The sequence below is a fragment of the Dromaius novaehollandiae genome, chromosome 11 (assembly GCF_036370855.1).
Source record: "Dromaius novaehollandiae isolate bDroNov1 chromosome 11, bDroNov1.hap1, whole genome shotgun sequence".
NCBI lineage: Eukaryota > Metazoa > Chordata > Aves > Casuariiformes > Dromaiidae > Dromaius > Dromaius novaehollandiae.
The window spans coordinates 22,522,404-22,547,056 of NC_088108.1; the positions used below are offsets into that span (position 1 = coordinate 22,522,404).

General features: G+C 37.2%; 1 protein-coding gene across 1 annotated transcript in view; it reads right to left on the minus strand.

The window, feature by feature from the left end:
* Positions 1-9: 9 nt before the first annotated feature.
* STK26 (serine/threonine kinase 26) overlaps positions 10-24,653 on the minus strand; it is a 33,081-nt gene continuing 8,437 nt past the window's right edge. The window contains exons 3-12 of the mRNA XM_064518342.1: positions 16,145-16,375; positions 9,221-9,277; positions 7,444-7,552; positions 7,194-7,351; positions 4,862-5,047; positions 4,051-4,199; positions 3,290-3,383; positions 2,748-2,810; positions 2,522-2,658; positions 10-1,954 (exon numbers count right to left, since the gene is read on the minus strand). Coding sequence (XP_064374412.1) covers positions 1,930-1,954; positions 2,522-2,658; positions 2,748-2,810; positions 3,290-3,383; positions 4,051-4,199; positions 4,862-5,047; positions 7,194-7,351; positions 7,444-7,552; positions 9,221-9,277; positions 16,145-16,375 — 1,209 coding nt within the window. The 3' untranslated portion in view covers positions 10-1,929. The remainder of the gene's footprint in view (positions 1,955-2,521; positions 2,659-2,747; positions 2,811-3,289; positions 3,384-4,050; positions 4,200-4,861; positions 5,048-7,193; positions 7,352-7,443; positions 7,553-9,220; positions 9,278-16,144; positions 16,376-24,653) is intronic.

Sequence of the window (24,653 nt, forward strand, 5' to 3'; positions counted from 1 at the left end):
ACAAGCTCATGAAAGTTTACAGAACTTAAATATTTATTTTTAAACCATTTAAAACCCCCCCAAACATTGAAATAAGCTTCATCTATAAACAGATTTACAAGACTAACAACTACAGAAGCTAGAGGAACTCTACAATTTGTTTCTGTGATGCAGTTATTTTGTAAAGCTTCAGATCAACTGTATTTACAACTTTTGCTGCTTTTACATTTATAAAAATATTTATTTAATCCATAACATTATTGTTTTCAAAAACTATTTCCAGACTTTTTTCTCAGATATAAATTCTAATCGAATTTCAGTTATATAGCAGATGAAAGATTTAAACAGAAACATTTTTTAAAATTAAAACAAGGAGTTAAAAGTAATTTTTACAGTGTAGGCACCATTGAAAATAATTGTCCTTGGCATATCTAACCACCATCTCTCACAAGTGTCCTTTATATAAAAACGATGTAATGGCAACATTTGACTAAAAATGCAGTATTTACTTGCACACCATTACTTTTTTCAATATTTGGCAGATATATTTCAGATTCTTTAAAATGACTTTTGTGCAAAAACAAAATGTGCAGGTCTGAACCATAAAATAAACACACCCAGCCTTTATCAAAAATAAATTTACACCAACAGTTCCACAGCTAAGTACTGAAAAACAATCCCAGTTCAAAACTTCAGCATAATATACATACTGGGTTCAAAAAGGAAAACAAACCAAAAAAACTTAAGAAACAAACAAAAAGAAGATATTACCCATCTAGCAGTACCATAAATATATAACTGAAAGCAACTTTATAGTCTTACCTACTTTTTATGAGGGGAAAAGAAATAAAATCATCACTCCGTACTGCACAGTACTACCTTTTCGTGAAAGAATATCTATAACTCAGTTATTTGCATATTAACTGGTAAATACATATTTAAAATACACTTTCAGAAAATTATAAACAAATTATGTTGATGTACTGTATTTAATGTACTTAAGAACAAAAACGTGTATAAATATCTTACAGGAGAAACAACACCACCACACAGAACGCTGGTGTTACGCCTATACCTGCTTGTGAGGTATGTATCATGCGACGCTCGGCTTCTCTGGCTCCCTTCCACCCAGGCATGTATACTCAGAGGAAAAAAAATTAAATTAAATTAAATTGGACTTCAGTTTTTGTCCATTATTGCCAAAAGCCCCACCCCCTCAACTGTATTGCTTTAATTTTCCTACCATGATGAATAAGATTGAATTACTACTTCAAAACCTGCGCTAAAAGGTAATACATGTACTGTACATCAGGATACTCCTGTTGCTACATATCACCTGCAAACTAGTGACATATTGCTCTCAAATATATGTAATCATAGAGCTGCCTAAAATACTGTACCAATTTAGAATTATAATAGATACTGTTGCAGGTTTATTTTTCAGGGCATGATAACTCTATGCTGGTTGAAGCAGGTGCTACAGCAATACCTTTGCCACTACGTTACATGTTTTGAATACGCCTGTGAAAAAGCTATTTTCTCTGAAGCTTGTTAGTGACTTACAAAAGTTTAACTCATGAATACAAAAGACCTGTACATCCCCGTGTACAGGAACAAAATAGCATCAAAACATACTGTACTTGCACTTCCTATTAACTAAAGTAATGGTTATTTCTAAAAGCAAAACTGCACCTCAACATTTATCAGATTAAACAGGTGAAACTACAATATTAAAAGTTGTTCTTTACAAAATAATTTCCTGAAAATATAAAACCATGTGCACTGCCACAAAATAGTTGAGTAGGTTCTTTCAAATCCTCAATCACCATCAACATGTTGCAAAGATCCAAAAGGCACAAGGAGCTCATGAGCTAAGCACTGCCAAGCTTGAAGTAGTTTGGTGGGTTTCACTGGGTCCATACGAAACAGCAGTCAATTATGTGAAGTTTCTTAGGATGAGTCATTAACAGAAAATCTACAAATAAAAAAAATACAGGTAAGAATTTTGTTAATTAGGTTTCAGCTTGGCAAACGGCACATAATGGTCAGTGCATCACTAAACAAGCACATGCCCTCATCTCATCTCAACAGTTTGTATGAAGAAAACCCAAAACAACAACAATAAAAAAACCCCCACACCAGAATCGACATTCTCAAGGAAACATTCCCTAAAAAGATAAATCAAGTTACAGATTCTCTTGCTCCCTTACTTGCTATTAATACATTTAAGATAAAATTGCAGGCTAAATTAAAAGAAGCAAAAGTATAAGACTACAGTAAAATTGCAGCACTAAATGAGCATAAAAAGTGATTGTTACAATTAATTTTAGTCGCAATAACCAGAAGTGTTGCATATGACCAACAGAGCTAAAAGTTTAAATTACTGGATGTAACATATCCCCCACTTATCACAAAATTCTGCTCAAGTTTCCCTAATATATGGAGTATTCAAATTCAACCAACCTTTCCTGAATGTAACTACTTAATTTTAGACTTTTCTTTTACAATAAATTTAAATGCACACAAGAATCCCTTAACTTACTTCTGAAATTTCTCCATAAGTTTCTTCACCATTTTATCTGTGATCCCTGGACATGTTGCTTCTGCCATATTGATACTTTTCTCAAGTTCCTCAATTGCTTTCTTTCTGCTAGCATTATTTGTGTCTTGCTGTTTAAGCTGAGTAATAGACCAAAACAGATAAAGCTTAGAAAATTTATCAAATACTTGGGTAATACTTTCAAAAGGGCTTTTAAATTAAGACTTACCTCAGCAAACACAGGGGTGATTATCATTGTTAAACAACTCAGGGTTTTAACAAGATCTTGATCCTAAAAATTAACAAATGCAGGTTATTTTAATATATTGCTACAGAGGTAGTTGCACTTAACACAGCATATACGATTCTAAAAGTTCAGCTGTATTCAACAAAGCCCCTGAAATATAATCACAAAACAATGAAACATACAGTACATCAACAAGTGTTACGTGATGTGGAAATAGATGCCGGATGACATTTCTGAAACAATGTCATATATTGCCACAGTTCTATTTTGCTTCTGCTTAGTATTATATGAACCTTTAAAATTCACATCTTTATGAAACAGATACTGATCTATTGCTCTGTAGTATTTTTTGCAACTGAGGCCGACATTAACACAGGAAATTATCACTGACAAGTTTTGTGTGTTGAATTACAAAAAGGTAGTCAATTCTTCTGAAAAAATAAGTAATTACTAGTATTTATGAACATGCTCCTTACAACAGCTTCACAAGTAGCACTTTAAAGAACTCTTCAGACCATACATACCGTCCCATTCTGCAGCTTCTTTGCATCTGGTTTCTTTCGAACTGTAGTAAAACTCCACTCAGGATGAGAGTTATTTTCTTTGTTACTTGACTCCCTGAAGAAAAAGAATACCATCTACATAACACTAGCCACAACATAACGCTAAGCAGCATAGGTAACCCAAATACATAATAAACCTGTATGGATTAGTTCGGTGTACCTTAAAATAAGAAGAGTATGCACTGAAACTTTAACTGAACTTTAGAAAAAACAAACTTCAGAGATTGAATAAGTTAAAGCCTGATCAAAACAAACAGATGTAGTCTACCCATAAAGCTTACCTTCTCCCATGGCTTCCCATTTAAAAGTTATCTGATATCCAGAAAAACAAGAGACTTGCAGAATGTATGCTGTTCCACAGGCATCGTGCAAACTTCTTCACAGACCTCAACCTTGCTCTGCAATATTTCTAATTGTGTTGCATTCTTTTTGGTATAACCACTAACCTGAGACTAGGGAATACATAGCACTTAAACAGAACTGGAGTTTGAAGAGAAAAAGTTTAAAGTAGTAATGAGTGCACAGCTTGATTTCTGCATTAGTCTGTAGGTTCAAACAAAGGGTTCCCTTCAAAAGGTTAGAGCTAATGCAAAACACACTGAACAAAGACAGTTACATAGAAGAGGAGTCAATTATATACATAAACTGCAACACACGTGCTGCAGTAACACTCAAAAAAATCCCACCCCAAAACCCAGACTAAACTGTGAAAATGAACTTACGAATCAGAACCGTCGGAATCAGATTCATCACTACTGTGTCCCTCTGCCTTCCACCTCTTAAACCTATCAATGAGTTCTGTCAGATATGAAGTCTTCTTGGCATTTTTCATAATGAATTTGTGCTTCAGAAGTTCTTTTGCTGTAGGGCGCTGTAAGAAACACTTTAAATATTTAACCCTATGCTAACATACTGTGATTTCTTATGTTAGTAGGGAAGATTTAGTACGATAACTGGCTTCCAGACCTAATTTGTACAGTATCAGGAATTTAGTGCAAACAGGAAATCAAGAAAAGCCAGTAATCCACATTTACAAGCACTCTAAAAATATGATCAAGTTGCACAGAGACTATACTGCTTATTCTTCTGCATTAAAAAGTACACACCCAGGAAAATGACTAATCAAAATTCTCCAATGCAACACTTCCTTGTAAGCAAAATTCAGACAGTAAAAGTTTTGCTGGAGAAAAGATTAAAGATTCTCTCTTCTGTTCAGGCTTCTCTCTTCTGACGTAATCCCAAGCTAGTCTGCCCCTTACGAAGTGGCCTCTGGCATAATCATTTCTTTGGTCACCCCCCAACCTTTTATTATTTTAAACTGAAGAGACTGGGATGGGAAGACAGACATTAAAAAAGCAATGCTACCACTTACAGTGGAAAACAGAGTCTTTGAAATTATTTGAAATGACTATGATGCACTAGAAAGTAAGAGACACAAAAAACAACCCCCCTCAAAAGCACGAAACAAAAAAAAAATCCCAAAACGAAGAAAAAAGCCCATCTACATATACACACAAACTTCTATCTACTCACAAACGTTGGGTCCTTATTCAGGCATGCATCAATGAATTCTTTGAAAGGTTTACTGAACTCTCCTAACAAAGTTGGAGGATTGTTTTTCGGAATGAGAAACAGAACTCTCATCGGATGCATATCCGAGTTGGGTGGCTCCCCTTTGGCTAGTTCAATAGCAGTGATGCCCAATGACCAGATGTCAGCCTGGGAAAGGGAAAAGTTAATTTTAGTACAAAGCTAAGGGCTACCATGACAAAGTATTTAGCAACCAAAAGCTTTATATATACCACATCACAAACTTAATGTTGGTACAAGTGGATGATGCACAAAGATTCTTTTTTAATAATCTGATTCAATGTGTCTTTAGTAACTCTGGCAGACATACACCATCACCAGTTCTCCTACAATGTTAAATGTGTACCTAAAGACACAAGCTTTTGGAAAAAGCTTCAGAAATGTTAATCTTCGTATGATTTCTTTTTTCCATAATGAACTATAAACTGCTGTGAATTTCCTAAGTGTAACTCAGTTTTTGTTTAGATAGCAAAACTGCACGCTGGTACTACTTTAAACTACCTATGCACTTTAGTATCCCACCTTGTTCCGACACCTCACTCTGTAAAGAAACAAGGCAGAGGGCTCTACCAAATCCAGTAAGTGATCACTCAATTTGTTTCCCAGCAGACTACTTAAGGAATTTAGTTAGACCTGCAACACCAAATTCCTAAAAGGTCTGAAACCCCAGTTTTATCGTGTAAGTTTTTGAAGACTACTGCAAGTGAAGATACTTATTCTAACAGATGATAAGTGTTGCAAACAAGACTGTCCTTGCATTGAAATCTGTTAGGGACTGTGAAAATCTTTTCTACTTCAAGTGTCTGAAAACAGTTGACTATGCATAGCACAGAAGTCATAACCCAAAGCTGTGCATATACTAAGCAAGGGTTACAAATTGCATCTCACCAATATTCCTTTCTTATTCACAAGAATATTTGTATTTAGTATTGATGAATTCAACTAGCTCACTGTATATTAATGAAATAGCATAACCAACAGTTGTATTTAGGAGCAAAATATTTTGAAAGAAGAGCTGAGACTTGTAAATCTCTGCCATTACAAAAAAAAAAAAAAAAAAAAGGTATATGCATTTCCATTTTATTTTCTGCCATTCTTAAATGGAGAGAGAAGGAGAAAGGTTAAAATTCAGTCCAGGGGCCAAAATACTTATCAGCATTAGTCTAGAAATAAAAAACAAACTATCCAATGCTCATTCGTCCTACACAAAGGCTTATACTTTTAGTGCTTTCCACCAGCCTTTGGCAGATAAAGAAAATAAGGGGAGAGGACATGGCTCTTGCAACTCATTGAGAAGACAAGGAAAGCAGGAGATTCAGTTGCTGACAGAATATGAATGAAGGAGTGGTACAGTTAATTTACTTAAGGCAAGGAAAAAAGGAATGATTTTTCACTTGGACTGAACTACAAGCATTTTTAAAACAAGGTGGAGTGCTTTCCAGAAGTGTCCCAGAGAAAGCATTACAGTTGCACCTCAAACCCTGAACATGAAAACTACTGCGTGCATGTGCTCCTCCTTATCAGCAAGAACCTCTGTGACATGTAGGTGAATTCATTCAAGTTTGACACTGGCTAAACTGGCTCAGAACAAGTTTTGGAAATGAAATGATGTACTAGAGTCCAACACTTACCAGCAGAGTACACAGAGAAATACTAAGACCAGGTTTAATCTCACACTGCTGTCTAAAAATATAGGTGTTACCATAAGCCAGGTTTCTGTAGCTAGTAGAAAGAGATAGGCAACTGAAATCTCTCTTCTGACTCTAGAGAGGAAGCCTAGAAGGCCAGCTTAAAGCAGGTAACTACCTTTAAATAAAATTTTATTTTTATGACATGAATCTTACCCTTTGAAAAAGGGGAGACTAGAACAAAATTTCAACCACCATCCTGGCTTTAAGCTGATTACTTCTGGTGGTATTCTAATTTGTGAGAATTTTATCACTATTTGAATTGGAATGGGAAACACTGAATTGAAATTAAAAAACAAAAACAAATCCACAACACAGAGTATCCAGAGAGTTTCTCTGAAAGAATCTCAACTTTAAAGCATCCAATTTACTAGATGAGTTTTCACAGGTCAACTAGCGCACACATACAACTAGTGACATGCAATTATGGCATAAAGAACAACCTAATCGGACTTTCAATTTTCTTATTCAAAATTCTGTAATTTGAAATCTATTTTGTCAGTACACAGAGCTAGAAAGACAAAGAACAAAGCTACTTCCGTCGGAGCTACAGATACAAAGCAAAGATTTCCTACTATAACACTTACTTTTGAGTCATATGCCGACTGCTGAATAACTTCCGGTGCCATCCAAAACGGAGTTCCAACAAAGGTATTCCTCTTAATTTGCGTATCTGTCAGCTGCCCAGCAACTCCAAAATCAGCAAGCTTAACATCTCCTTGTTCTGATAACAAGACATTGGCAGCTGCCAAAGGAAAATAATACGATATCTAATTTAGAATATGGCTCCTATGATTTTTAGGACTTTAACAAAGTTGCATTTAAATTGTCACACACCTTTTATATCCCTGTGAATTTTCTTCTCTGAGTGTAGGTAGTCAAGACCTTTCAAGATTTCCTTCAGCATAGTAGCTATCTGGAATTCATCAAATGGGCCAGCCCGCAGCTTTAGAGAAAAACACATGTTAATTAAAACTTAAACTTGCAACATTTAATGTAACAGAATTCATAAAAATGAAGATTCAATATTCTCCCAGAAATCAGTGTCACAGAAATCATCTTTATGTCTCCTATATTGACAATTCCTTGAAAGTGCTGTTAATATTCTTTTTCTTACACTTACAATATGCACTCCCTCACTATGCAATCCACGTGAAAAGCTAATTAACCTCCAAAAAAATTCTAGTTTCTCAAAGCCTGCACACAGAATTTTGCATTTTAGATTAAGTGAATTAAGAAACTCAAGTTTATTTCAAAATAAATCAATCAACCGTGTATGTTTACAATTTAACAATCCATTTTTTTCATGTTCCAATATTTTTGATTCCATGCTTGTTTTTCATTTAGAACACAACGTACTACTGCAAAGCTCCTTGTATGGACTAAGTGTAAAGCTAGTGAGCATAGGAAGCTATCCAAATAAAACAGAAACAATGAAGGTGTGTGATTCTGCTAAAAAACCCAACCAAATAACCCCCCCTACACGTTGCAGTCAAACAGAAAACACCAGGGAGCTATCAAGCCAATGAGGCAAAAATTAAGGTTTTATCCTCCTAAAGGACAACTGAAAACACTGAACACTACTCAAAGCTATTTATTTCTGATGCTCCACAGAAGACTATAAAACTATCTGAAAGTGTTAACAAAGAATAAATTATCTCACAGCCACTTCTCCAAAAAGACGAAGCTCCAGAGCTACAAACTGCACCATGCCATGCACAGTTACTGTGCCCCTGCACTCCTGCAGCTGGGCTGATGCGGTGAAGTTTCACAAAGAAGTCTGAACAGGTTTGTGAAGTTAAGCATATCTTTAAATCTTTGCAGACAGGACCACTGTTAGCAACCGGGCAGTTAACACTATTCTGTAATACTGAAGACATGGTATTTTTACTCCCGAGTCGCACAAACAAAGACTGAGTTATATTATCTTACAGGAAAGGGTGGGTCTAAGCTTTACAGTTGAGGCGGAGCTGTACTGAAAGTTGGGGGAAACCACATCCACGTACAGTGGACTGTGCTTTTTTACCAAGCTGCATCCTTCATGAATGCCACAGTATTAAGTAAAAGACACTTTCATGTTTAACTGTAAATATCTGAAAATGGAAAAGCAAACACCCTTTAGCCAGTTAAAATTAACTATACTCTGTGAGCACACACAACATCCATTCTCGAGACCCAGTCCTGAAGGAAACATTTGAATTTAAGTGTAATGAATATGCTACTTCAGGGGAGGGGGGAGGAAGATGGCAAGAACAGTACTTCTCCTCATAGTAAAAATCCCAGTTTGCTTCCTTTTGACTGAAAAGGAATGGACACTTCCTAGTGCTTGGAAGACAAATAGAAAAAAAAACCCCATATATATAATGTATGTATGTATGTATGTATGTATGTATGTATGTATGTATGTATGTATGTATGTATGTATGTATATCAACTCAATGTGAGGAAAAACATAACAGAACCATCATGCCAATTTACACTTTTTGGAGCATTACAATGTAGTGCTGATATAACACCAGCAGCCCCCAGGGACTGGATTTTTATAAAGAGATAGGAAAGCACAATGAAGTACGTTTTACTACTGGTACTCAAAATGCCAAATTCATATACTTACAAGGTCTAAAGCTGATCCTCCACCCAAATATTCCATTATTATCCATAGCTTTGTGCCCTGTAAAAAAAGAAGGCATAAGCTGTTAGAAGGCCAAGTGTGCCCTGAAGAAGAAAACATCTCAATGGACTACCAGCACACTGTTAGGAGAACACAAACGGAGAGCCCCAATAATCATCAAGTTATGTCTGATTACTGCTTGTAGCACGATCACACTGCTCCTGCACAAGAAACCTGAATAGCAAAAGTTTGACTTCTATATGAAAAAACACACTAGTCATTTTAAGTGGTGGCTTAAGTTTAAAGTAAATCAGTGGTTTTTCTAAGACTGTAGTTGCAACGAGACATAGACAATTAATTCCACCTATTTGTGATACAGAAAAAGCACATTTTTAATACATAAATGGAATAAAATTCATAGAAATCTACAGTTAGAATAATCAACTTGCACTGAGTCACAAAGAATGAAAGGAGTCATGAAGCAATTGAAATTCTTGCATGATTTTTACTCAAATGAAACTTTTCTGTAACATGACCAAACACACACACAGTCTTATATCCTATCTGAGCAAAACTACTCAGCAGAACTTAAAATTCCTCAAAAAAAACAAACAAGCAAACAGGGTGGAACCCCTCTTCAAAGGCAACACAGAAATAAAAGAAAAATGGATGTAGCTGTTAAATGCCTCTTCATCTACAAGGCAGTCGAGCAAGTGCACATCTAACACACCCGCAAGCTCCAACTTGAGTTGTCAGATCCAGCAAAAAGTGAGAATTCACAGACCTTGAACGTGCTTGTGCCTAAAGACTTATGTTCTACCATAAAACATGCCTGTTACCGCAAGGGCAGCTCCAATTTTGGGACACAAGCACCATAAAACACCAACCAGGGGGAAGAGCATGACTGGATCTGGAACCCTATGAAAACACGCAGTTTTCCCAAGTTTCCAGATCAGAAGTTCCAAATTAACCATTAAAAGGTCAAAGATAAGAGCAATACAATTACATAAAAAGTAAGATTTAAAGATTTTTTTTTTCTTCATTTCTGGTAGCGTTGCAAAGTGTGCATTCCTTCAACTATATGCTGTTTGAATCTTCATTCCTGTTTGGAAAAAGGAAACAGCTATGTGAAGAGTTTCTGCGCTTTCACTGCTGAGATGTCTCAGCTACAGTGCTATAACACTAAAATTGACAAGTTCTTCTAACATAGATTTCAAGATGTTGACTTTGCCCTTAGTGTGCAGCTGAAAAAGGTGGCTGGTTCATATAAACAAAACAGAAAGATCTGGTACCAGATCTACAAAGCACATCTTTCCAGACGGGGATCTTCTCTATTTGCTTCCCACAATCCCCTCGCATTTCAGAATTAGAAACCCGGATTTCAACCTATGGACTACTACTCTAGGAAATCCTGGGAAGATAAAAAAGAAAAAAAAAGACACACCTTTGTTTGAAATAAAAATCAGTTATTAAAACCAAACCAGAACTGGCAAAGTCACACCTACTGTCTCAGTCTCCAGCAAATAGTTTACTAGCGCTCGTTCCTTGTAACGGTGCACAAGCTCATGGCAGCACTACCTTTTCAAGCCTCTCTCATTCTACGTCGTATTCTGTCTTACTCCGTTTCCTGACTAGCGATAGAAATCTAAAAGGAAACTCAACAAGCAAATAAAGGTGCAGTTTTTGAGTGTACCACATCCAATTATCTCAACAAAGTATACTCTGTTGGATTTATACTGAATTTAAGAAACACACCATTTATGAGAGTCTATTCCAATATTATGAGATCAGCAGGGAAGGGCTGGCTAATTTTAGCAGGTTTTTATAAAGCTCAACTTTGTCAGCTGAGAAAACCTGCAAGGAACTCTCATTTAAGGCAAACATTGTGGTTACCAGACATGTTTGGAAGATTTGACTACTACTTGAAAACAGCATAGGGTGAACATGAATAAGTACTGTGTTTCTGAAATACAATGTCTCAAAGAAATTGCTATTATCCGGTGTAACCAAGCGTGTGTATTTTCTAGCTAGCATGTACAACCTTTTTCCTAGCTATTTTAGGTCAACCAAGTATAAATAGTGTAGAACACAAACAGTATCTTTACATGTTCTCCAAGCCTTGCTGTTTAATTCTGATGGAAGTCTTTGGATGCTACTGCAAGAGTTATCCATACTAAAATTTGAATAACTTACAGTAACTTCAAGACTGTTTTAATTGCAAAAGAAAAAGAGCAAGCCCAGGTGGCTGCAAGAGCTACAGGGATAAAAACCTAAATTTCTAGCCTGACAGCTATATGGCACAAACAGGGAAAACAATGATGTTTCAGTCTCCAAGAGAAGATCTCTCTCTATTGGAGCAGCCTGGAAAAATACAGCTCAAGTACTTATCAAACGTCACAAATTTGCATAACCAAAACATGCCAGAACTAGGGTAACTTTTAATACTTTTAACCTCTTTCTCGCATGAGCTGATAAGACAATACTACTGACATTTTGAGAAGCCATTAAACTTGAGGAAAAACTAATTTTAGCAATTCTAATTTAAATCCCACTGCTATGCATTATCAGTTTGAACGGGACTCTCCACAGCCAGCGTTTTATTTACTGAGGTAAAGTGTTAATTCCAATCAAAGTGCAATGCTGGATGACAAGACAAAATCAGATGCTGACCTACCACAAATATAAACAACATCTACATTAGGATTTAAATTACTTTACATCTACAGAAGTTCCATTCATACAGCTGTAAGCTTGTACAATTATACATGCCTTTGTGAAAGACACTATATAAAGTTAAGTCCTTTACTACCCTACACAAACATGCCTATTACAGTGCATTCTTTGACTATATGCTCACACACCAATATGTTTAGGAGATACTACTGATCTTGCCAGATATCCAAGGAAAATTTAAGGAAAAAAAACCAAAAAACAAAAATAGCAAAGTTCTAAAGATGGATGGAGTGGGAAGCTCCTCTTCTACATCAAAATTCAAGAGAAATAGGTGTCCCAAATTACAAAGACAGAGTTTTCTTGCATTGCTGTTTGTGTCACAATAAAGGAAAAACTGGAATCAGCTTTATCTCCCGAATCTCTACGCAAGTGAACTTCTCCATCTTGTACCACTGATATTTTCGAAAAACAAAATAACTAACAATGCAGCATTACTCTATGTTGTTAGGTACAATCTTCAGAGACTGGCTGTACTTTTTAAAATCCGTGTTTACAAGACAGATGTACAAGTTGTAGCTAATGAGCAACCAAGCCATAGAATAAAGAGCAACTTACAGGGAGTCAGCGGAGCTGACTAAGTTACAAATTTGTAAGTCAAGTAATTGAAATAAAGACACCCTTCCCTCCCTGCCTTTCAGTTTCTGCTTCACAGCAAGGAACATCTGGAAGAGCCTGTGTGCAGCTGGTAAGGGCAAGGACTCCTGAGACCAAGCCTCTCCATCCCGGTCAAATTTCCTCCTGAAAGATAGCATATTCGGTAAAAACCGAAACTGACTTAAAAAAAATAAATAAAAAGACAAGACAAATAACTGCAATCTGCTTATTCAAAGTTTACTTCAAAATAAGGAGCAAAACTTAGGACAGATGATACGCAGTTACAGTTCAACAGATGAACTGAAGCACACACAAAAATCAGAAGCAAACGTGGTTTCAGCCACAGTTATTTCTTTCATCCTTAAGGCAAAGCCATTTTCATCAGGAACTGCCTCTTTGAAGTAAAAGCCATCCAATTTTATAGATTTCACCAGCAGCAGCTCGCTAATACCATTTAGAGACTAAAACCAGAGCTGGATACTCAACTAAAATGAATCAGTAAGTATTTCAGGCAACTTGAAATGCCTCTGCACTGATGGTTTGCTTTGGTCTAGCCAGGGAAACACCGTATCTTTTTGATTTAGGCAGTGCGTAACTCCAAAGAATTTCTAATATCCTTCATAGAGCTTCAGAGAAAGCTATACAGATGATTAGTGTATTTTAGTAAACTATTTCTATCTCATAAACATGATCTGAAAGAGGGTAGACTGGTTCAACTCGGTATCTTCTAACACTCTAAAAGATGCCCATATGTTCATACCTTTCACTAGCCAAAACCCAGACATTATCTTATTCCATTAGGGAGCTCAAAGCAATCTACAACAGTCTGTTTTGCTTGTAAGTAAAGAAAGGAGGATGCAAAGGGAAAAAGAAAAGTGATCTTTTATATTTTTAAATACCTTCTAGTTACCATATACTTACGCTCTTTCTAGCCACTACTTTAAAAGGTATTTCTAGGAATATTCTCAGTATCTTTACATATAAAGCTAATTACTCACCAGCATACCTACTTGACTATTTGATTTTTTTAATCTATTGCCTATTGCTTTGAATGCAGTAAGATGTCTTAATTTTTAGACTGTAGTGTCAATGTAATGTCTTTAGTCTTTAATTATAAAGTCATTTGGTGCACAACTGTACAAATTTCACTGTTTCCAAGACATGTCTACAGTATGTAGCAAAATTAACTCCTGAATGAAATACTGCACAACTGAATGCTCGGCAGGCCAACAGCCACTCAGAATAATAGCTGATAGAAAGTTAAAAGCTATAGCAATTAAGTAAAAAAGCAGACAGATACAACCCTTAAAATACCCGTTATTACTAAAATGAAAAGAAGGCAGCATAAAAGATTCTTTGCACATTTAACAAAACCAGTACACTCTTTCCCTCGAGTGATCTCAAGCTGCAAGGTCTAGTATTAGTTGCCAGGGATAAATCAAGCCTAAAAAAAAATTTAAAGCCACTTAAGCTACTTAGAGTCATTTTATTTATTTATTTTTAATTACAAAACGAAAAGTAACTCATTTATTTGTGGATATTTTTATTCATTTACTTGGGGAACAGCAAGCAGTAGAATTACCTACCATGCTATTCTGGGATGAAAAACACTCCTGTAAACCAAAAATTTTTTTTTGAAGGAATTTCTTGAAGGAACAAGACAGCAGTCAAAACTCCACAAAAACTTCCCCACACCTCACACAGAGAAATTTCTTCCCCAAAGAAGAGTAGAAGTGTGAAAAATAAACAACAGACCAGCATTAATCTTTCAGAATTTATCAAGTTAGACTAGAAATGGAAAGAACTCAAACAGTGGTGAGGAAAGTAATGTGGCATTAACATGTTCCTGTATTTGCCAGGAATGTTTAAAAGTTAAAAAACCCTAACCAAAAGCTGAAAGCTTTATAGCACAGACAGACAGACAGACAGACAGACGAGTGAAAGACATGCATAACAATTCCAAAGAAAAACTGCAGTTATGCGCAGGTAGTTATGCAGAATTGGAGATTTGGTTTCAGCACCTACGTTGCTGTAATAACAAAAAGACGATTTTCTCAACAAATTCAGTTCACAGCTTATCAAGCTTTTTCAGGCTAAGAAATCAGGATCCCCCCCAGATTTACTGCTGCTGAAACCTATGTTTAATTCTGACATTCAACAAAGCTATTTACATGTAAAAGCACTTTCCAAAACTTACCTCTACCTATTTGTGCTACAGGGAAGACATTTGGTCTTCTACAGCTCCAAGTTACAAATATGGATACCGAGGAGGATAACATTTAGGACTTTGTTCATCACAGATAAAAAAAGAACTGTGAAAAAGACCGATCACATTTGGGTCTGCGACATCACTGGTACACTGCTCCAGCGAAGCATTCCTAGCTGAATCCGAAGTCAGTTTGGAAAGAACCAGCTTGTTCTAACATATTATAACACAAGGAAGCAAGTTCCACTATATCTCAGAACTCTATTGCAAAAATATATAAATAAATAAAATCCCACTGATTGAACCCAATAAAGATAAGGAGAGATGGGACAGTAGTGACAACCTGTGCACACTCCATAGCTGTCTATTTTGGTCAAACGGAATTAAGTATTTGGAGTACAGAAAATTAAATGGCTCACTTAGTGCTCGAATATTCAAAATGGAATACTTCTGCAATTTGAAGAGGGGAAAAGAACCCCCAATTCCACAAAGAACATGACAACACAGTTTCTGCAGATACTTTTACAGTACCCAAAAGATACAGCACAAATGTGACACAGGAACATATCTCAGCAATCTGTCGTTGGAGTAATGCCCAACTCTCCCCCACCTCTACTTTAAAGAGGTGGAGCTGCTGAAATGCCTCAAAAAACTCCAAACAAATAAAACCTCTAGACACTTAAAACAGCAGTAACTATGGTTAACACTTTAGCATTTTTAAAACTAAAACCATTAGAAAAAAAACTTCAAAACTTAAATATATACCTACTGCAGATCATTAAGCAATATTTGAGGTGATTATACCCGGAAAATTTTGCAAATTGACGAGACTTACTCAACACTGTGAGTTTCTGTAGGGTATTTTTGTTTTTAAATTGTGCCTTGGATAACACTTTACAGAGTGGTTACATAACTTTGCTGATGTCAGTTTTACTTTGACTCAGGCCTATTATGCTGCATAATTACAAACACAACCCTACACAGTGCAGGGTATCCTTCCTTATCAGTGAAAGGCTTCTGCTACTATAGCTATGAAGATATTTTTTCCTAACCCGGAAAGACCACAAGATTGGGCTGGGTAGCATGGTGAAGAAAGAGGCGAGAAAACCAGAGTACAAAAGCAATAACAAGGTCAAGAAGAATTCTCTATACAACTCCCTTCATTCTGCAGCCATTTTGTGCTATTTCCAGCCTCAAAGAACATGCAGCAAAAGCAGCAAACTAAAGTGAAAAAAAATCACTGTTCAAAGGAAGAAAGAAAGAAAAAAAATCAAACTACTAAAGAAGGCAAATTGGCATGACAGCATTTCCTCAATTTTAGAATTTTCTTAGCAGCATTCGAAACAATTGGGTGACATACTGATAGCAAATTTTTGTGCAATACTATACATTACCTTTAAATATGATCCATAGTATTTTGTTACGTAAGGACTATCACACTGACTTAAAACAGTTATCTCTTGCTGTATATCTTCTATTTCATCTTCTGCTTCCTCAAGGTCTATGATTTTTATAGCAACCACTTGCTGTGTCCGATTATCAATTCCTTTAAAGACTTCACCGAATGAGCCTTTTCCAATGCGTTCCAGTTTTGTGAATAGTTCTTCTGGGTCTGCTCTATGGTTCTAGAAAAAGGAAAGAAAAAGGGATACACGAGTTACTTAACTTACTTCCAAATTATTATTCCTCACTACTTCCCAAGAAGCAGATCATCCAGATTTACCATCATCATTAGAAGGCTTGTATCAGGTAAGATTATTTCCTGCACACTAAGTTCTATCCAGCTCTTATACAGAACATATATCATGCAATTATGTCAAAGGTAAATCAGTCTCACCAAAGAGAGAAAGTCGGGTACAAACCTCATTTCACTTCTCCATAAAACAGCCCTCTAAAAGGAAAGAATGGCACTACTCTTGATACTAATCCTACCTGTGCAGTAATTCAGAAGACTGGGGAATGCATTCACTGGCACAGAAGCACCATCATCATTACCCAGACAAACAAGGCTGGGCTTCCTACCCGGCCAGCAGCCTTGGGCAGAAAAAACATCACATCAAGATACACAGCATGGAGCTAGTTGTGAGAGGGCTGCACTACCCTGTACACACTGGCAGCCTCCAACCAAGTACACTGAGCTCCTGATAAGATCAGGCATATTCAGGGCGGCTAGAGGAGCCAAGTGAAAGTAGAGCAAAAGGGCCTGGGAGATGTTCAAAGAAGGAATCAGAGGGCTGGAGCAGAGTAATAAAACAGAGGTACTGACCAGAACTGGCTGGTATCGCCTAAGCATGCCTTAGGAGTGCAAGGGAGTATAGCACTGCTGAGAACACCTGACTGAGGTTAGTCTTTGCAGGCTAAATGCTCCAAAGCAGCAGACAACAATTACTATACAAAGGTTCTAAGTTTCTCGGCTGCATCCAATTGTCAGGAAAAAACAAAAAAAAGGCAAGCAAATTCTCATTTACCCTTCAAGCTAAAGCACGCTACACGGCTGCTGAGAACACTGCACATCCAAAAATCATAGTATCTGAAGGAAACTCTGGATCAGGTCATCCGTATAAGAATAAAAAACTTCAGACCACAGTAAAAGTTTGCAAAAAGGTGGTTTTGAGAGGCAAGACAGATGTGTCAACAAAATGGCTACACTCTGCAGAACAAAGCCAGGCACGCTATCATCTTCTGAAAAACACGACAGGATTTGGAGATGACCCCAAACGCTTTGCTGTAGCTCTGCAGTTGTTTATTTGCTACTGCTGTCTGAGCCAGGCAACTCAACGCACAACTCTGAACAAGACATATCTGCCCCCTCAATCCCCCAACCACTCTGATTTAATAGCAATATTTGAAAACATGAAAAAATGCATCCGGTTTCATTTTTTCTCCTGTCCCAAAACCTGGCATTCACTGGTCTGAACTGGGGAGGGGGGGCGGGGGGGAAGAAGTGACAGTTTTGGGGAAAGCAGGCATCCAACCCAATGCACAATTATCTTGCGTAACAACATACTCCAGTATAAACATGTGCCTCCAGAAATGACAAATAAAATACCCATGTGTTGTATTAAAAAGACTAAAGATTTTTCAGTTACCAAAGATCTTTACACTCTTCTTGCAAATGGATGCAAAATCTTCACGGGGGGGGTGGGCGGCACATTACTGCTTTAGTCCAGTCAAAAAGGGAAGATCTCTCTCCCTTCTTGGCCCCTTATTATCACTCCCTCCCTCATACTAGAACGAGCATTTATTCAACAATATGGTGAGATGAATCAGGGGACAGATTTAGCTGAGAGTTAACCATATGATTTGTCAGGTTTATTTTCAACTGGATCAGTTCACTGCTCATATACATCAGACTGTCATTTATGCTACTACAAGAGGAGCAAGCACGAAGCACTAAGGCAGATCCATGCCGATTTGAAATGACAAAGCAGTTAGTTTACAAATTTACAAAAATGACGAAATTCTTTGTTTACAAAGAACTCGGTACTACTCTGCTCCATTAAAAAAAAAAAAAACACCCACACAAATACCTTCAGAGAAATAATTAATCCCCCCTTCCCCCCCCAACCGCCCAGAAAAATGTTTATGTTCTCATCTGTTGATGATCCATCCATGATCCATGGAAAGACTTGAAAGGTGAACAAACATGCAATGTGGTAGACTCAAACAAAATGAAAAAAGTAGGATCAGTATTATTCTGACCTGAAATCAGGGATAACCAATACTCTATGGGGGAGGCAGGGGGAACAACTGTAGGCCTTTGATGCTCAGAATGAATTTAGTTAGACAAAAGAGCAGTAAGTGTTCAAATTGCACAAAGATAACCATATTGCCATGCACTAATGCATCAGTTAATTAAGGCTTAAAAAAAAAAGAAAAGAAAAAGAAAAATTATATTTAAATTTTTTTTTATAAGATGCATTTTTGTCCACTTACAGGTGATACCTGTAATACCTCCAATTATTGTGGGGAAAAATGAGGCAAAAATAGCAGCACTTGTCACACCACCTCTGCTTGCAGCTTGTCAGGCTGCAGAACTGCTATTTAGCTGGCAACCTAATGTATTCCTAACCTAGGGTATTAGTTGCAATAAAGAATAATTAACTCTAGATTTAGTTCTCCATTTACAAGAAAAAAAAAAAATCAAAACACCAAAACACCCTAGAGTTCAAAGAGGATTAGCAAATCTTCCTCATCACCCTAAAATAATCCTATTCATAAATATAAGCTTCATTCTGAGACACTCTTAGAGCAATTGATTTCCATTCAAGTTAACTAATAGCTACCCTTGGATTTGATATGAAACCTGTTAAATACTTCCAGATATATAGAAAGCACACTAATCACAGATGCTGTCAGCTGGTCCAATCTTTGCAAACATCGGAAGGGCTCAAAGAGCAACTCTTCTGGGTTTTGCCTGGGGAGAAATCTCAAATCCCAAATCCCTCTGAGCTCCTCTGTGGAAGCGTGCATCATCCAACCCCACACAATTACTTGACGGTCATCAACAAAACGTACCAGGCCTCTCTGCCCTCTTCCCCGAGCAACTCCAGGTGAATCAGAACAGCTTTCAAGGCCATTTTAACACCCAGCAATTCCTAGTGCCATCGTGTGCGAGTGCTGGAGCAGAGGGAGAGAGCAGGCAGGACCGGACTTCCCCAACACTCCCCAGCACTGCAGAATTTGAATGTGTATCCACGGGAGAGGGAGGTGGAGCAGGGCAGCATCAGAAGGGAACAAATCATGCTGTATCACTAGAGAAGAAGTCTCCAGTCTTTCTATCCTGAGAAAATCCTTCTGTAGCAAGTGAAGTTAACTTTACACCTTCTGTTACTCAGAAAGCTGGCCAAAGCTGAAAAGCAGCTGTAGAACAGGCGAGGATGAGGGCAAATATTTCTGTCCAATTATGGCCAATATTGAGACAATCTCTTCTGGAAAGGCTTCAGACTAAGAACACTTATATTACCTGAAATACAGCATTAGAACAATGACTGTATTCCAAACCAGATTTGCTTTTACCTTTCTTCATTTCTTTGTCTTTCAGGCTATTGTCCTACAGGAATGTTTTTTACTACATCTGATCTAAAAAACTTCTCTAAACAAAGGCAAATCTATAAAGTGTGGCTACGCATATTCTCACGGTATACAGGAAGATTTTATGAGAGTATGTAAACACATACATATACATACACACAAATACACACCAATAAATTGGTTATACACCAATAAATGTTTGCAGCATTGCTGCCAGTTAAACTTCCAATATGGTGAAAATTAAAATCCAAGACTGTCAACACTCCCGAGCAAAACTCCCAATTGTTATTACATGTCCTTTCACAGATCTTTCAAAGAATGGGGAAAAGGTTTAGCAGCTTTGAAAGCTGCCTGCATAAGTAATGGTTAAAAAAAAAAAAAAAAGAAATCCGTTTCCATGGAGAGCCATGTCTGCTGGAGAGCAGATGGTATCAATAGGGTAGGCAGAACATAAGAACTCCATCAACACCTCTGAGAAGGTATCACCTCTAAGTGGACAAATCAGAACGAGAACCCATTGCTCCTCCACTCCTAAACCCCATTTCCACAGACAGAAGCTGCAGCAGCGATTACGACAGGCGCAGGCGTACGCATGCCAGCTTGACTATTGCCAGCATGAGTAACACCACGGCACAGATGTGGCAACACCAGCCCTCCGCGTAGCCCAGGAAGTCCATCACTCCACCAGTTCCGCACAACTGCACTGCCTGCACTACTGTGCAGCATCACCTCTCCTCTCCTGCTATCCAGCTACATGCCATTCCCATCCGTGTTCAGCAGCACGTACAGAGGCACGAGATCATAGCGCAGGTTGGAAGGGACCTCAGGAGGTCATCTAGTTCAGCCTCCTGCTCAGAGCCCCCAGACAAAAACCTCTACAGCAAAACAACTTTTGCCAGCATACCTGCATTAGTTACACCAAGTCGACTGCCAGAACGGCTTAGTCATAGGCATTCTCTTTTCACGCACAGACACAGCTATGCAGCAATGCTCTGGCTATATTCTGCTGTGAGATTGCCCGGTTGGCTCACCTTCCTATCCCTGACCCCCTTCTTTTACCCGTTTTCCAAGTTCTGTGTTCTTCCTTTGAAATAAAATTAAAGCACATCTGATATCTAACTTCCAAGATTATATAGATATCTAATGACATGCACCAAATTAGGAGAAACAATTTAATAATTCTAAACCATATTTTAATAAACACTCAAATACACACAAGTAATAGAAGACAATCTCAGCATAACATCTTGATTAATATGTATGTTAGCTAGATGTGAATACTTCAGGATATATACAGATGCTTCAGGATCTGCCAGAGCAGGACAGCTCTGAAACTATCATTCCGTACAGAACTGGATCTTCTTCTAAGAAGGTTCATTAATGAATTTCATTGAAGCTTCTGTTTTTCATCCATTTATATTCAGTACTCTTTAAAGCATCCCAGACAGAGACCGAGTTAATACCCTGTATCTAATGAAACAAAACTCAGGATCCTCTAGGTTCCCCAAGGCAAATAATTTAACACAGTTTCATGTGACTCCTTTTAAGTAGTTTGTGAATGGGAGAACATATATTCTGTTGTTTTAACAATATTTCTAAAGCCTGTCCCAGAAATGCTGTTACATTATCTGGATTTTCAAGTGTCTCCTGGGCTTTATTTGGAACAGAACATCCTTTAAAGGAGTGGATATTACAGAATAGCTCACCTACATTAAGAAACATTACTCAAATACACAGTAAAAAAGCATTTATAAAGATACAACAATTAGCTCAAAAGACTTCTAAAAAGTTTGGTAAGACAAGACTGAAGTGTCTGCTCATATATGTTTTTCAAGTTATCTGCTGCAATGGCACCCTGGTATATATACACTGGTGTATATACATACCAGATACACTGGTACCTTTGGAAGCCATCAGAAGTACCTGTGTATTTAGAAGACAGTTATACAAGCAATTAGTCACTAAAAAACCTCATCTTTACAGTCAGGGAGAAGCCAAACATGAACTCTAAGGAAAAGAGCTACCTTACAGAATGGTTGAGCAAAGGAAGGAGATTATGTTGCAGCCAAACTTAATGTAAAAATCACTAGTTAGTTTACAGTGAAGCCTCACAATTATATTAGCATAAAGCCAGTGCTGATAAACTCTAAAATAGCAGATCAGGAGCCTATGCCAACTGGGCTTTTGAAGACAGCATGCACTGCACCATTTTCTTAAGTCCTACTGTCCAAATCATGGCTAACAGTAAAATTAGAAAGTGATTATGAGACCTAATATCCAAGATATCATGTATTGTCTTAAGAATGAACACTTGAAGTACAAGAAGTAAAAAAAAAAAGACACTTGAAAGTCGATAAAAGAAAACTGATTAAAAGTTAAACATTGACAATAGATTGTCTTGGTTATCTGACTCTTACACAATACTGCGTCTGGGCTGAGCACACATCAAAATCCTATTGCAAGTAAACCAGCCCATTCATGAACATTTACCTATTCTCAGACAATGCATTACCTCTAAATTTTGCTTCTGTTTAGATCCAAAAGAACACTGAAATTAAAAGGAAGTAAGATTGGTAAGACTGATAGGGTATGAAATCTTTTAGAGAAGTGTCTTAACCAACAGATACGGTAAAAGCATTTAGTTGAGTTTCTTTGCATACATTATATGCATATATTTCCACATATTATAATTACATATCACATTATGTATCGTATATATTATATATACTCCCATACTTTATCTGCATATGAAATATATTTACTTCTTTACTTTAAGATAAAGCCACCACACTTATTTAATTCCTGCTCGAGTTCTCCCCCCACTCCAAAATATTTGTAAAACCGTATTACAAACAATTAAAGCTACTCATACAAACAGTGCCACAGGCTTGTACAGATACTATTTATAAATAGTTTGAAGTCGATGAATGCACAGGTGTAAATCCATTATCACTTATAAAGCACGAGAAAAATGAACCTAGACTGACATTCAAAACAAGGTGGAACGCATCAGCCCTCTGATGCCACCCTGCAGTCCTTCTCAAGGCTCAAACATCAGGATAGCAGATATTTTACTATATTTACTAGAACTGTGTAATACTTATTGAAGATGGGAATGATCCTAACAACCAAACAATATTGTTTTATAAAATAGCAATCCTTTACAATACAAAGTTTTTCCACACAATAGGTAGCAAAAACCAGCTTTGAGATCTGCTGTCCTTAAATGGGACCAGACCTAAGTTACCCAGTTTAGGAAGAGTCTCCCTTCTCTGACAAGGCCAAGCCTCACTCCCATTTTAGCGAGAACCTGAAGAACTTTATAAAAACAAAACAACAACAAAAAACCCACAAAAGCAAATAAACAAAAAACCCCACATGGCTTTGTTTTTATCTAGTCAGCTAATAATTATAAAGGCCAGCTGCTTGAAAATTCTTACAACTATCAACATTTTAAAATCAGCTTTCCTTAGAAGTCGGAGAACAGGCAGGAATGAAACAACCTACTTCATTCTCAAAACATTTCTGACCTGTGGCAGATGCATGCTGTCAACTGCATATTGTGCTGAAAATGGAAACAACCAAACTCACTTCCTCTGTTCTCAGCTATTCTTTCACTTTTGTAACAAAGAACGAAGAGGCCTAGGGAACAGCACAAATAACCAAAAAGCAAAATAAACACATCTCCCAAAGATTAGCTCTTGCACACTGGCAAGTTAAAAAAGAAATCTTTTTTTTTTTTTTTTTTTTTTTTATACAAAGTATTCTGCAGAGGAGAGGAAACAGAAAATTCACATGCCAAAGGACTTCTTTGCAACTGAATGTCCTTACACTCCAGCTGGAATACCACTTAACCTGCATCCTGTACATCCATGCCTTTAATCCTACCCATCCAGCATCTTTAAAAAAAATCCTCAATCCACTGCATATCCTTCAATTTGCTCCTATCTCTGAGGAGTGTGGCCTACCAAAAGAGCCAGGAGAATTAAGAAAGCGGGTTCGAGGGGTACAAATTATGCAACTAGCTCTTTACTACGATTTGATAAACATGCAGGTGACTGGCCGCTGTTTAGCTAAGAAGGTTACATGTCCCTTGACAAAGAAAGGAGTCAGGTCTGGAATTCAACAACAGATTTCTGTATCAAAAAGCGCTAAAACTTTGTGGAACGCTGTAATAAATGCAGAACCAACTGATCTTTCAAAAGAAATTCCCTCTTATTTGCAGAGCAGCACAGGCCAAGTGAGTTTTGAATAGATAATTAACCCACCTCAATGACCTACCCATACATCTGAATTAGAAGACAGAGGGCTACTGCAATATATCAGTGCTGAAGAATATTTATAATCTCTCCATTTTATGAACTGCTTCAAAAAAATCTAATCTGTTGAGAGATAACAAAAGGCACCTCTAATAGGAACACAGAAAAATAACCGTTCAATGGAGGCTACTTTCAGCAGTAGGCCTTTCCCCTCAGCCAGCAGCCTGCTTATCAGTACACAAGCAAACTTTTTTTTATTTTTGCCACACCCATTTAAAAAACAACTATGTCAAAACTCTGCCAGCAACAAACTCAATCATCACGGCATTTGTGCCATTTTCTGAATATTTAGAGGTTTAGCATCTGCAACTAAATGACAACTGCTACCTGTTTTACAGACACGCAGCTCTAATTCAGGAGCCATTTTGGCATTTTTTTCTGTGCAAGTTAGAACCTGATATACAGATTTTCCTCACTGTAAATAAGATTAAGCTCGTACTATAATCCAGGTAGAATAAAAATAACAAAATCAGCTCTTTAGTTTGCCAGTGCATAAACTAGAGAGTGGCAACAAGACCTTGGGTTTAACACACATTTAAATATCTTTGTT